Source organism: Camponotus vicinus, unplaced genomic scaffold, assembly GCF_025532165.1.
Source record: "Camponotus vicinus isolate PSW18456_S1 unplaced genomic scaffold, iyCamVici1.0 SCAF_3, whole genome shotgun sequence".
NCBI lineage: Eukaryota > Metazoa > Arthropoda > Insecta > Hymenoptera > Formicidae > Camponotus > Camponotus vicinus.
Genome location: NW_028141967.1, coordinates 25,205,068 through 25,220,094, shown reverse-complemented (window position 1 = coordinate 25,220,094; position 15,027 = coordinate 25,205,068). Strand labels below are relative to the sequence as shown.

Sequence of the window (15,027 nt, the reverse complement as noted above, 5' to 3'; positions counted from 1 at the left end):
GTAAAACTGTCTGCATGTGAGTTTTTCTCCTAATTGCAATATTATTCAAGTTGCAAAGATTAGAATTTATATACTACAAGATGAAAAAGTCAACTGGTAAGGCATATGCATCTAGCCAGGAAGATAGCGAAAATGACAGTGATGTAACTGAATGCAGTATTGGGAGTAATTCTACTGCTGGCACTCATCGTAGCGATACGCCTACCCGAAGTGCTCGTTACAGACGAAAGGGTCGTCGCAGAAGTAAAACAACCAAATACAAACCTTCTACAGACAAGCCATTGTACAAATATTGTTGTAATGTTAAAGAGGATCACGGTCAACCGTTGTTTGGAGTGCAATTTAATTATCACTTGAAGGAGGGTGAGCCATTAATATTCGCTTCCGTAGGCAGTAATCGCGTGAGCATCTACGAGTGCCCGCAAAGTGGAAATATACGATTGCAACAGTGTTATGCCGATCCCGACACGGAGGAAAATTTTTATACGTGTGCTTGGACATACGATGACTCCGGGAAACCTCTGTTATCCGTGGCCGGATCACGTGGAGTCATACGAATTATTAGTCCCGCAACAATGACCTGCATTAAGCATTATATCGGTCATGGGCACGCGATAAATGAGCTAAAGATTCATCCGAAAGATCCAAACATATTGCTATCTGCGTCGAAGGATCATGCTTTAAGATTATGGAACATCAAGACAGATGTATGTATTGCGATTTTTGGTGGTGTAGAGGGTCACCGTGACGAAGTATTGAGCGCCGATTTCGACATACGAGGTCAACGGATCATTTCGTGCGGGATGGATCACGCTCTCAAGTTATGGTCTTTGGACAAACCGGACATGCAGGAGGCGATAAAACAGTCCTATCATTGCAATCCCAGTCGAAACGGTAGACCCTTTGATTCGATACTTCAACATTTCCCAGACTTTACCACTCGCGACGTTCATCGAAACTATGTCGATTGTGTGAAATGGTTCGGCGATTTTATCCTAAGCAAATCCTGCGAGAACTGTATTGTGTGCTGGAAACCAGGTAGACTCGAAGATTCGCAATTGCGTAACGGAGAAACGAGCGCGACAGTCATGCATCGTTTCGAGTTTAAGGAATGCGACATTTGGTTTATACGTTTCTCTATGGACTTCTGGCAACGCACGATCGCGTTAGGTAATCAAGTTGGTCGTACTTATGTTTGGGATTTGGACATGGAAGAGCCTGGACAAGCGCGCTGCTGGTCTCTCCAGCATCCTCGTTGTACTGCACCAATTCGCCAAACTAGTTTAAGTCGAGATGGTTCTGTATTATTATGCGTCTGCGATGATGCAACTATTTGGAGATGGAATCGCGATCATTGATTTTATTTAAATTCATTTTATTCATTTTATGACGAAAAATATGTGCCTTTGCATTATATGCTTGCAATAATTTGAATCTACAGGCAAAATTGTAACTTTATTTCTAGAGACTTAGAAATGTAAACAAATTCGACAAATTGCATTTCTGATAAATATCTAAAAATTTTAATATTTATAATGTATTTGGATTTGTTGATCAATTTAATTATTGCAATTTTATAATAGAAAATTGCAATTGTATAAATTATGAAAGTAGGTTTAGACTTTTTAGTTGTGTAATTAAATGAGATTATAAGGTAGGAAAATTGTTTAGTATATTTTGTAATATTACATTTGTAATATTACATTTGATATATTTATACAAAGTTATGTCTTTTTCTATAGCTTGCACACATTTTATATAAACTGTTCTAGATTAATATCTGCGTTTGTAAACTGCCATTAATAAATGATACTTCCAGCGTCATCTTTGTATCAGACCGAAAACTTTCTAAATTACCCTCGTACCTATCAAATCGGTAACATTTCAATCGACATATGATTTCAATATTAATTTCATATTTTTTAATTTCATATAAAATAATCAGTAAATAAATGAATGAGTCAATTAATGTGTGTATTACTGTTGCCGAATTTGTACAACTTTGTTATTTTTTGATATAGAATAATAATTACTATAGCATTTATATTTTAAGTTAAACAGTTGGCACTATCAGGAATTACACGTTACAAGTTGCCATTTGCTTATAAGAATTTGATAGGATTTTATACATCAGAGGATGTACGGTACACGTGTCGCATGCTCTTTTTCTGTAGTTGATATAAATCTTTGATATATATAATTGAAAGTGTATCATAACTTGCATAATAATTGATGTACAAGGTATGGAATTTTTCTTTGAAATTGTACATGTAAAAATTGCATAATAAGTAAATTTATCTTTCTGTGAGAAATATATAAAATCCAGATTATTTTACATCTTACAGATGAGAGGCTTGTTATTTGTAAGTCTATTTTTGATAAGCGTATTTGCAGAGCCTAATGAAATCGATCTAAAGCATTTGAAATGTTTAGGTAAAAATGAATTCCAATTTATGAAAGAATAATTCTTTCTTTAATAACTTTAAAATTACAATTCAAATTACTTTAAATAGTATTCTAAGTTATTATTAAAGTAGTAATTTAAATAATTTAAATAATTTAAATAATTTAAGTTATCAGTGGAAAAATAATTGTTGCTTTTTTAGTTTGTAGGGCAACTTTAAAAGAATTACAAATTGAAGTATCCAAAGCTGATCCTAACAAATTGATCGATGTAGGTAGTTATAGGATGGATGCTGAGGGAAATACCAAACACAAAAAGGTAAAATAATAAAAATGAAAAAAAAATATATAAATTATCAACATTGAGTAATTTTAATAATATTTTAGCCACTTGTGTATTGCAATATTTTGTAAATTTTATATATTCATTTTTTATTATATTAATATGATATTTGTTTATTTGAAGGTTCCATTAAGCCGATCAGAACTATACATCTTAGATTTGTTGGATGGTATCTGTGAGAAAATGACAGATTATGTGAGGGCAACAAAAAAGTCTAACAATCAATTGACAATTTTAAATCTCATGTCTTCACCAGGTATAATGAATCCTCGAATGAAAGAAGTTGACATAATTCAAGATAGTGATTTAAATAAGAGTCTACAACATTATGTGAGTGCTGCTTATTATATTTGAATATTAATTCGGAACATTTTTATTTATTAATTTGTATTAATGTTTTTAGTGCAGCGTTATAGTTGAAGAATTTGAGGATGATATAGTATCGTTATACGTTAATGGTGTACGCAATAAGAAAGAGAAGCTTTGTACAGAGATTTCAAATATTTGTAATGAAAATTATATTGATGATGATGATGATGACGATGATTATGATAAGAGTGATTCTACAGATGACGATATTAGTAATACTGATTATGATGAAGATAGAGATGAATTGTAAATGCATTTAAAACAATTTCAGGGATAAATGGAAATATTATTTATACATGTAAGTGAAATAAGAAGATGGAAATTTTCAAAGAACTCAAGTTAGATTAACTAATTAAATAGTTTCTGTTCTGTAAATAATTTCATGTATATAGAATACATGTTCTACATTTTGTTATTAAATTGTATATATTGTATCATGATTACCCGACAGTTTATACTGATATTTTTATATTACATCAATTATAATTAAATGTTCTATATTAATAATACAAAATGCCACACACAGTCACATATGCACAACAGCATAGATTTAAGATATTTATAACATTAAATATATTTTTGACATTTTCACAGTTTTTATTAATTATTATATTATACAGCAAATTTATCGAGTAGAAAAATTTATATGTAGAATAAGAAAATAAATTTTCATAGATATTTCTTTTATTATACACACATATTCGCACATGCGCGTGACATGTATTTGAATTTAGCGCGACTCGTTGCTCCGCCGTCACGTGATTGTTTTAATTTGCTCATCTTAAAATAGATGGCGCTGAAAACAGTTTTATCTTTTCAAGAGTGAAGTTTGGCGAGTTTTGTCTGACTTGGTCGTAGAAGACGACATTAGAGGTGATAGGGGAGCTTGGAGATTTAGGCGAATTCAACTACTAAAGCCTTTTCTGGCACGTTTTTTCAACCCGTCATTGCGTGTGTGTGTGCGTGCACGCGTATACGCATGTCGGTTCGGAGCATTATATGTCCGTATGACGCGCGAGAATGACAGTCCACTTGCTTGTTGAAGAACACGCGTGAGCGTGGAATCGTACAAGATCGTCCATCGAACATATGATCGTTGCCAAGGTAAAGTCGACTCGTTCGGAAGTGAATAATGATTCGCGCCTATCGTCATCGCTTGAATCTGATCCGATTGCATGTGTGTTTCGTAGAAATGATGAGGCGTCGTGTCGCGTGTCGACAGTAAAGCTTTTTGAGCGACCAACGAGTGACAATCCAGACGAAGAACGAAGCGAACAACCATGAGTTCCGTCTGGAAACGTTTGCAGCGAGTGAATAAGAGAGCCGCCAAGTTTCAGTTCACCGTCTCTTATCATGAGGTCACGTTGGAGACGACGACGAAATGGTAAGTGACCGTATAATGATTTATTGTTAGTCGTTCGAGCGAAAACTTTGTTTCTTATTGTCAAATAAATCATGCCGATAACTTTTTTTTGTTCATACAAACGCTTTTGAAAAAAAATTCTGTGTTCTATTCTATTTTTATTTTTTTTATTTTTGTTAGCTAACTTTGTTTTCTTTTCACAAACATAATTACTTCCAGTTATACTCGAATAAAAAAAAAGTATTGGGAATTTTATTCTCTTAGTGTTTCTCAATAGGATGTATGTGTTTATTGTGTATTAACAATCCTACTGAAAACTATTACAAGTGTTTTTAAAAGTAAAAGAAAACAAGTGATATTTATGCAAACATAAATTATCATGTTTTTTAGATAAATTAAATTGAATTCCACAAGCTATGTGTTTAAGAATAATGCAACTTGAATGACAGTTTTAAATTTATGTAAATTATGTAATTTATTTAAGGCTATGTGCATTTTGAAAAGATGACATATGTATACACGAAATAATTTAAAAATAATCTATTTTATAAAACTATCTATTTTATAAAACTATGCAAAAGAAAGTGTTACATTATAAATTTGCTAAAGATAAATATTACACTAATGTACATTATTTTAAAAAATATAGCAATATATAATATTTTAATAGGAAACCAAACAAACTGAGCATTGTTTGGACAAGACGTAGTAGAAGAGTTAGTTCGGAACCCTTAGACTGGGAGCCATGTTTGAGTGATCCGCTTAAGGGTACTATTAGCTGGGCAGTTCCTGACAATCACACAGTTTCTGTGACACTATTCAAAGATCCACGAACGCACGAACTAGAAGACAAAGATTGGACATTTGTCATCGAAGATGTAAGCAGTGCAGTATACTAATATATCTGCGAAAGAGTGCAGCATGTGGTGTATGTACATTGTCCTGTTATCGAGCAGGTATCATCGACGGGAAAAAGGCGTCATGTCGCTGCTACTAATATAAATATGAAAAAGTATGCAACTCTTGAATCTAGCCAGCAACAACTCAAATTAGATTTAAAACCAACTTCTAAGAAGATTGTGAGTGCTACGCTCGAATGTACTTTGTCATGTGTATTCCTGCGAGAAGGCAAAGCAACGTAAGCATGCAATTCAAGTTTACTGACTAGTCAATTTTTGTATGAGTAGGAATATATTATTCTAATTAAATATTTTTTTACAACAGTATGATGTTTACTGAGTTTGCATACTAAATTTTCAATCTTTTGATTTGAATATTTATTATTTTATTTGTTGTTAAATATTTAAAATACATTTTACTTGAATTCATTGATGAAAACTTAAATATTTCTAATCTGCCATATAGGGATGAGGATATGCAAAGTATGGCTAGTTTAATGTCAGTTAATAATAACAGCGACATTGCGCCATTGGACGATTTTGATAATGAAGACATACCTGAAGATGTTGAAGAGGTATCGGTAAAAAACTTGGATGAGATATTAGATATCTCAGCTCAGCTTGATTTAATGACAAGCAGTCTCACTGAAAGTGAATTACCTAGCACTCCTATAAGTGGTGAGTGCTGATTCTTGCATATTATTAATATAAATATTTTTTTAAAAATTCAACATTTACAATTATTTTTATATATTAATTTATATTATTTACATAATTATTGTTACCATGATATTAATTCATTTTGTCATACCATGTTTTCAACTTCAATATTTTGAAATTTTAGTAATATCAAAATAGAAATATTTTTTAATTCTTCTTTTCTAATGTGGCTGTTTGATTCTCACTAATATGAGAATCAAACAGCCACATTCTTGATGCAATATGAATTTATTGATTGTGAATATAAATCAATTTGAAGATTCTACAAAATATGTTTTAATAAAACTTGTAATTCTGTTTATAAATTATGAAATTGCTTTTACTTATTATTACTATACAATGAAATAATCCTGCTTCTAATAGTGGCAAGTTTATCAAAGGATGATACAACCCCTGTAAATGATGGAGAGCACTTTATACGCGACATTAGTCTAACAGGAATTGGAGATTCTCTGAAAGAAAAATCGCCCATAAAAGATCATGTTGCTGCTGAAAATGAGTATGTACAGTATTGTGTCCTATAAGATAAAAGTATAATATAACAATAATATTAAATATTTACTCTTTTTACAAAGAATATATAATTTCCTGTTTATTTTTTCAATTAAAAAAACATATATAGACATGATTATTTGCTTATTATAATAATATATAATCTAACAATTATAAACATATCTTTGCAGTAAAAACATTGAACATAGCGCGTTAAGGTTGCCGCTGCAGCCATTGGATTTTAAAAAGAATGAGGCAAATATTCCAAGACTGAAAGAGATTACTCCAGGTCAAGACTTATTGGAATGGTGTAAAGAAGTTACTAAGGATTATTCCGGTGTTAAAGTTACTAATCTGACGACATCTTGGCGAAACGGAATGGCATTTTGTGCAATTATTCATCAATTTAGACCCGATTTAATGTAGGTATTTCTATTATAGAAATTGTCTTAATCGAATATTGTCCGTAATTTCGTAAATCGTCGCATTCTTCGCGTTACTTTTCCTTAGGAAGAAAATGTCAATCAATGACCTTGGCAATCTGCCGAATATTTTACTAACACGTTCCATTAATAAACAGTTTGAGATCATCATTGTTTTTCGCGCTAACCAATTTGTGCCAACATTTTAAAGATTATTTTTGACATCAGAAAGGTCGACGTATTTATATATGTACAATTATTGCAAATAAATGAATATATAAAGAAGAGAGAGTAAACACCACATTTACAATGTATATAAATTTATTCGTTTTGAAATGAGAAATTATTCTTGTATAAATTGCCTTGGATAAATTATCTTGGATACATTATCTAAAACACACAATTGTGTGATCCTAAAAATAAAACAAAAAAGTGTAGAATGCATGTTTAAAAGCGTCCTATTAAGAAGGCATAAATTATACAAATTTATTTACTTTGACTCATGGTTTCAAATGTTCTCTATTAATGTATTAAAAACTAATTATAAATTACATAATCTTGCTACGATTTCATCAATATGATAAAATTGGATTTTTTAAGCAAATTGGATAATATTTGAAATAAAAATTTATAGAGATATCGATTCACTGTTACCTCATGATGTAAAAGGCAATTGCAAGAGAGCATTTGACGCGGGCGAAGCTCTAGGCATACCCAGAGTTATAGAACCAGCAGACATGGACATATTAACTGTACCTGATAAATTGGCTGTGATGACTTATTTGTATCAATTGAGAGCGCATTTTACAGGCCATGAACTGGAGGTATTTCAAATTCTCTTCTATTAGTGTCTTTACCCAGTGATTCTATTTCTTTTTTTCTTTACATAATGCTATACTTGGCACAACTGACAGCATGGTGTGATACTATTAATCCTTTATTATTGCTTTAACAAATCATTTTAGGTACATCAAATAGGTAAAACAACAGATGAATCTTCTTACATGATTGGCAGATTTAACACAGACAACAATACAGATGTGAGTGTTCAGTTATTTGGTCAAGAAATTATTAACTTACGAAAGAAGGAACAGATCGATCAGAAAAATAATAAAGCAGACAATAATCGACGGTAAATATATTTGTTATGACATTGCAACTTGCTGCTAATACAAAACAAATCATAATACCAAATAGAAGCATTTAATCGAAAGATTAAAATTAGAAACTTGCGATTCACTCTCGTAGATCGAATCCATTCGATAATAAAAAGGATGATATCAGTATCGATTCGCTGAAAAATAAGTTACATTTGAGCTTGAACACAGATAATCAAGATCATGATCAATGTAACAAAGATAAGTCGCCGTCCAGTGTGAAGGAAGTCAAAGATATCATATTGGCTAGCTCGAAAAGCATTCTGGGCAAGGTGTTATCACCAACCAAAGAAAAATATTTGTCTAGAGAGAAGGTACGTAAAATAAAATTCGAACAACATTTTGACATTGCTCCCGATTTTTCCGACTTTAGATCAGTTATATATAGTTTGATTCGTAACTGGTGCGCAGTTTTTTTTTTTTCATTGTGAGGAAATGAGTACGAATTTATCGCAGAGTAAATCCCCACCGAGAGTGCAACAAGCGCAACAACGTCCGATACTTATGACACGCCGCCAATTAACCGATCCGTTCGGCTCCGACGATGAAGAGGAAAACATACAGATAATCGATGACAAATGGTCACAATCGATCTCGATTACCAAATCGCAAACCCCAATTCGTGATGTCAGTATACACGAGATTGCGCAGATTGTTGCTTTTTACGCAGTCCTCTTATTATACCTTGCTACATTAACAATAAATCCATAATAAGCGCGCATTGTTGTATCTTTATTTTTTTTTACCGGTAAAAAGCGTCTTTTTTGTTTTACTTTTACTTTTCATTCATTATTGGCGTGCAAATTTATAACTGCGCTTTTTTGCCAACAAGTATTGTCTATACAATACGTCGTAAAGTTGCATGTAAATGTGCATGAGGAAAATGCGCAAAATAATAAATATTTCGTGATGTTCGGAATGTAGATTTATATAGGCTGTCTCATAAGCTTCGCATTAAATTCTTTTTGGCAAATATAGTTTTAGTCTTTAGCCGAGTTTAACAAATATTTAATTTCAAGATTTTGCTCTTTTTAGTTATTAAAAAATGCTTAATGTTAAAAATTTTAATATTGCAAACAAGTATCTTTGAAAGATACAAGCCTTATCTCAAAATATTCTATAATGGGTTCCTACAATGTTTCTACAATGAAGTAACAAGTATGCAAAGAAAGGTCAAATGTAATTTTGATTGTACAAAAAATAATTTTCTTTAAAATTAAAACTTATATATTTTTTATATATAATGTCTTCAGAAATTATATAAGAAAAAAATTTTTTATTATATTATAATTGACATCTAAATAAAAATTAATTAAAAGTTGAATAATCTTATGTGTTATTTCAGTTTGAATTCCTTTCTTTGGACAAAAATATTTTTAATCTGAGCTATATATATACATGAAGAAATTTTACAACAATATCTTGATGCAATCAAGTTTTATTAGTGCAAGTATATTAAGAATAATCTTTTGCAGGATTTAATAAATTCTGATGACAGAGGAGGCCGAGGTAATACAGAATGCCAAGGTGCATCGCCGCCATATGCAGAACAACGTTCGCAACACGTAATTAACAATACTTTCTCTTATTATTACTGTCACTTTAATTCATAAGATATCAATCAATTTATATTTCTATTTTCTTTTTATATTAGCCATTAGTTAGTCGACACGATGAATTGCGAGAGCGTGCGAGACAACTCTTAGAACAAGCCAGAAATCAGACGAAACCATCCGGATTTGTTTCTGCTGCGATTAGTCCCGTCGAGGTTCTCTATTTATATAGTATTAAAGAATATCCTACTAAACATATCGAGCATTTCTCGAGGCATATGATTGTAGACATACACTACGTGTATATATTTTTTATAGACACAGAATGACGATGAAAGGCAACAACAATTGCGCGAAAGGGCCAGACGCTTAATAGCAGAAGTGAAAATGGGCGTCACTGTGACTTCAAGTCAACTGAATGACGATAATAGTAGTGATATACGATCGATAGACGATCAGAACAATAGTCCTAGACGTAGCATCACACCATCGACTCCTGGTGATAGACTCAGCATAAAGGTATTCAAAATAATACCTCTCTTGCATTTTTGACATTTGTAACATGTCACTGAGATTATATGTTAGGAAATAATAAATTGTAGTTAACTAAAATAAATTAACTCCTTAGTCTGAATATAATGGAAACATTTTGGGGAATACCAGTGTAATAGATGGTGAAAAGAAAACTGGTTCACCTTTGTATTCTTTCTCCAAAATCATAGAACGAATTTCACCCGATAAAGGAAGTCCTGACAGAACTCCATATACACTTCGTGGGGTATGTTAATTTAATTTGACTAATTTATCTCTCAAATCATAAGTTTAAAAAATTTCGATTGTGATATACTTGAAACAGTGTATGTTCTAAATTTTTATTGAGTTGTAATAACGATTTATTTTTTCAATAACATTTCAACATTTTAGTTGGGTAAAGATATGACATCGTATATTCAAAATGAACTGGAAGCGCTTGAGAGGGAACAGAATCAAATCGACATACAAGCTGGTAAACTTGAAAAGCAATTAAGAGCGGCCATGGAGAGTGATAATGAAGATGAAACGGAAAGACTAATGTCTCTATGGTTCACACTTGTTAACAAGAAGAATGCACTTTTGAGAAGGCAAATGCAATTAAACATATTGTAAGTGATTCATTGATTCATATTATTTTTCGTTTTGATTGAAAATTACATGAACAATATTTCTCAATAATTTCAATTTGATGAAATTATCTTTAGGGAGAAAGAAGACGATTTAGAACGACGATTCGAACTTTTAAATCGCGAATTGAGAAGCATCCTTGCAGTGGAGGACTGGCGGAAAACATCCGAGCAAAAAATGCGTGAAAACTTATTGTTGGAAGAGTTGGTATCCATTGTGAATAAAAGAGATGAATTGGTTCATCATCTCGATACACAAGAGAGAGCGTAAGTATAATTGATACATATTATTATGCGTATTGTATTTCTCTAAGATTATTAAGTTTTTAACTTTTCCCATACAATTTTCAGCATTGAGGATGATGACGAGATAGAGCGCGATTTATCTCGTGCTGGATTAGCTCAACGAAATAAAAATTGTGTTGTACAATGAGGAGTTTATATTATTTATCGTGTTTTTCTGACACTATTTTGAAGGTAAGTTGCTTGATATTATATAAAGATATTTCAAAAAGTGAAGAAATAAAAAATAAATATATTATTTATTATTCTCGTATATAAAATTTAAATTCTATTCATTGATATTTTATTCATTGATATCTTTCTATAAATATTTGTTATTGTTCTTAAGTCTGATAAATAAATCCCCTAAATTAAATTCATATTGAATTAAAATGTTTAAATTATATAAGGTCCAATAATAAGATCTTTCAGTAAAATAAAATAAAATTTTGATTCCTACTTATATTATTAAAATCTTATTTCTCTTTTTTTTATACTCTTATTTAAATGGCATCTTAATCAAAGCTTTAATATTTCAGCAAGAAACATAATTCATGTTGAATTTTTGTCATTTAATGAGATTATCCTTGCACAAAAAATTTTTTTGTTTTTTTAAATATGCAAAAAAATATAAATTTTTAATTACGTGTTTTTTCTAGGCATGACCCATTTTACTGCAAAGTTGCCAAAGAGTCGACGAAATTAGAGTTTGAAGAATTAAGTATGGTTATGGTGTCTCATGATTACACACACAGATTATTTTTAGGAACTCATTTTTTTTATTGTATATTAAAAATGAATTTCGAAATAGATTCAGATTTTATCTTTCGCTTTTACTATAAATATATTAAATTCGTAAGAAATTTTGAAGAAAAATAATGCAAAAAATTAAAATAACAAGCATTAGATAAATATTAATCATTGAGATGCGTAAATGCACTTAATTTCTTGTATATTATAGAGTACAGAGTATCGATTATTTCATAAAATAAGCATTTCACTGTGTGTTTTAAGTGGATTACTGCGCATTAATAGAATCGTGTGCAAATAGATGAATATGTTATCGAGTAAAAAATCATGCGAAATACTTTCACAATTAATAATATAAAATATAATTTTTTTTTAAACTGAAAGATAAGATACGTTTAGCAAAAGTAGAGTGAACGCAAATGCAAGAAATAAATGGAAAGAGTGGAAGTTAGTAATAAAGGTATGCCTCGATGAGATTTAAGAAGTAATCAATTACAAAGTTATTATTTGATACTGTATTATATTATTTTGTTCACACAATTATATATATTTGTATAATTAATAACTAATTCAAAAATGTAAACCAAATACAATTTTTAATTCATAGCGAGTGAATTTGAAACGTCTAATTTATGTAGAGATTTATTTTGTGGCGCCAAGATATTTAATATTGAGAAACCAAAGAAATGTGACAATTTAAGATCTATTCTACAATGAGTCGTAAGCAAATTGACCAATCACAACCGATTATTTCGAAAATAATCGATTGTGATTGGCGACTCATTGTAGAATGAGCCTAAATTTCATTATTCGTGCAAAGAAAATATTAGTGACAGATTTGATTGATCATAGCGTGTTCTTCTGTGAATATTTTTAATAGCTACTACCTGGCTAAGGAGGTTAGTTATGCGTCAAAATTGATCTAGCAATTAATCGATAATCCACAATTGATTTAAATTGATAGCGAGATATCGATTTAAATTGATTTTCAAAGAATAGATTGATTACAAACAGAACTTTGCGCGCGTCGAAGTTATATATATATATGTATAATTTTCGGACTCGTTTTTATTCATTCGCATGAACTCTATTTGTGCCATATATAAACACTGATATTTTACGTGCTACTTGCGTAAGAAGCTCACGGTGCGAGAGGATTCATTAAAGGGAAATAATTTTACCGGGATGTATACTTTTTTTAAGGACCAAGACTTCTCATTAAGACTAATTCCTTTTACGCGGTATGTTTGCACGTAAGATATTGCACTGTGTGATTGTAAGTATTTCGAATGAAATGGTACGTTATTTCCAAGTGCTTTAATCGTAGATTATAATATCACATAGAAAAAAAAATTTATTTGTTCGATTTGTAAAAGTTGGTTTTTGTTACGCAGCACGTATTGTCTGACGGATCTCGCAGGCAAAAAATTGACGGATGACGAATGTTTGTTTTTATATTTGATGCAATTTTTGTGAAAATGCATTGATAAATATTTATTGCCTCTCTAACTTGTCTAATTTTTTCGAAATTGCTGATATTGTCTAAAAAGAAAAATATTTATCGATATGTAATGTGATTGTTCCGTAAAACGAAGAATTGAATGCAGGATTTATCTGCCAAAAGCAATATATGAAAAATAAATATTGAAATTTAATTAATTTTTCTCGTAAAGCACATGTTATTTTATTGTGATTTTACCACAAAATCGCAAATTCAATATTTAATTTCAAAAAGCTAGGTATTAATTTTCAAATATTCTTTTTACATCGGTATCTCATTTAATGTAAAATTTTAAAATATATAAAGTTAAAGATTTAGGAAAGGAACGTGTGCCGAAATTAATTGTTTTATGTATGTTATGCTAAATGCACAATCACAGGGAGTATTGTCAATATTTTTCGCCAAATAAAAAGTAACATTGCGTATGCGTTTGTCACGTTTGTGTCATTCTATCTGTAGACAATTTAGAATAACTTTTGAAAGTTAATATTACGCCATCTCTCTGTTAAATACTCTCTATTCAAATATACTAACATATATATATATATATACGCAAGTAATTTATGTAATTATTTTTAAAAGCGTATAATAATGCATACGTAAAAACATCGCGTAAGTGCTCGAGATACTAGAGTGATACAAGCATAATGATCGATTCAATTACACACATACACAGATATATATACACATGTTTTAAGCAGACCATGTAAAATCATTCTCCTGAGAGCGTGTATAATTATTGAAACATATTTAGAGTGTATGTAATTAAAGCTTCGAGATACACATTGGGGAAAAATATTCCCTGTTGTGACTATACACATATATACACACATACATGCACATGTATATCTATAAGTGAATCATTATATAATAACGTCTTAAATGATTTTATATCTTCATCTTTAATTCTTGTAATTTTGTTAATTCTCGAAAGAGTTGAAGAAACTTCGTTAAGCTAAGATTATGTAATATCAATGGCTCTCAATTAATGAAAGAAAGAAAAAATTTTTGCACGGTTGAAATATTGAAAAACAAGAAATATATCACTTTGCGAAGCGAAGCGTGACTTTACTCTTGGTATGTGTCGATCATTACGCGATCTCGCTAAAGTCTTAAATAAGGCTGATGTAAGCCAAACTCATATACTGGGTACCCCAACTGATTTATTAGTTATTAAATGAAATTTTTTCAAAGTCGTGCAAACGCGATTAAGGGATTACATCGTTTCTGTGTGTGAACGATTTAGCAATAATTTATTATTCTAGTGCCTATGCATACTCGTATGTTTATAAAATCATAGCACACTGGATCGATTATAACTTATTTTATCCTGTATTACTATGAAAAATAATAATTGTAAAGATAATCGTTCTTGCCAATGCTATAGTCTTGTGAAAATGTGCTTTTATTTTACTTTGCCGATGTTAATCATAGTATTGTATGTGAGAGTGCAAGCGAGCGAGAAAAAAAAACGTATCGCGCAACATTCGCCATGAATAAGGAAAGACTTATATAAAGTACCGCAGAAGAAAATAATAAATATGATGTTGATAATACTATCGATGTGGTACTGCCGTTTTATTTTTATTATAATCAAGTTTATATATCTAGAA

At 30.7% G+C, this 15,027-nt stretch overlaps 3 protein-coding genes across 5 annotated transcripts; all 3 read left to right on the top strand.

Moving 5' to 3' along the window:
* The first annotated feature begins 73 nt into the window (after window positions 1-73).
* Window positions 74-1,824, top strand: LOC145969328 (polycomb protein EED). Its single transcript, XM_083095357.1, has one exon. It carries the CDS (start codon window positions 81-83, stop codon window positions 1,356-1,358), a length of 1,278 nt encoding a protein of 425 aa, XP_082951483.1. The 5' UTR covers window positions 74-80; the 3' UTR covers window positions 1,359-1,824.
* Window positions 1,825-2,069: 245 nt separating this feature from the next.
* Window positions 2,070-3,535, top strand: Sel (canopy family protein seele). The gene is made up of 5 exons (XM_083095359.1): window positions 2,070-2,241; window positions 2,346-2,433; window positions 2,607-2,722; window positions 2,870-3,076; window positions 3,150-3,535. Exons 1-5 carry the CDS (start codon window positions 2,233-2,235, stop codon window positions 3,363-3,365), a joined length of 636 nt encoding a protein of 211 aa, XP_082951485.1. The 5' UTR covers window positions 2,070-2,232; the 3' UTR covers window positions 3,366-3,535.
* Window positions 3,536-3,929: 394 nt separating this feature from the next.
* Window positions 3,930-14,973, top strand: Ehbp1 (Eps15 homology domain containing protein-binding protein 1). 3 transcript variants are annotated; one of them, XM_083095354.1, is made up of 19 exons: window positions 3,930-4,219; window positions 4,306-4,499; window positions 5,149-5,356; window positions 5,435-5,616; window positions 5,844-6,055; window positions 6,461-6,596; window positions 6,781-7,011; window positions 7,646-7,835; window positions 7,977-8,143; window positions 8,260-8,482; window positions 8,580-8,795; window positions 9,644-9,733; window positions 9,823-9,936; window positions 10,040-10,240; window positions 10,350-10,499; window positions 10,646-10,863; window positions 10,960-11,148; window positions 11,233-11,358; window positions 11,823-14,973. In XM_083095354.1, exons 2-18 carry the CDS (start codon window positions 4,396-4,398, stop codon window positions 11,312-11,314), a joined length of 2,913 nt encoding a protein of 970 aa, XP_082951480.1. In that variant the 5' UTR covers window positions 3,930-4,219; window positions 4,306-4,395; the 3' UTR covers window positions 11,315-11,358; window positions 11,823-14,973. The 3 variants fall into 3 exon arrangements, with proteins under 3 accessions (XP_082951480.1, XP_082951481.1, XP_082951482.1); XM_083095355.1 differs by having other exon boundaries at window positions 3,931-4,219; window positions 8,625-8,795; XM_083095356.1 differs by lacking the exon at window positions 8,580-8,795 and having other exon boundaries at window positions 3,931-4,219.
* Window positions 14,974-15,027: the final 54 nt, after the last annotated feature.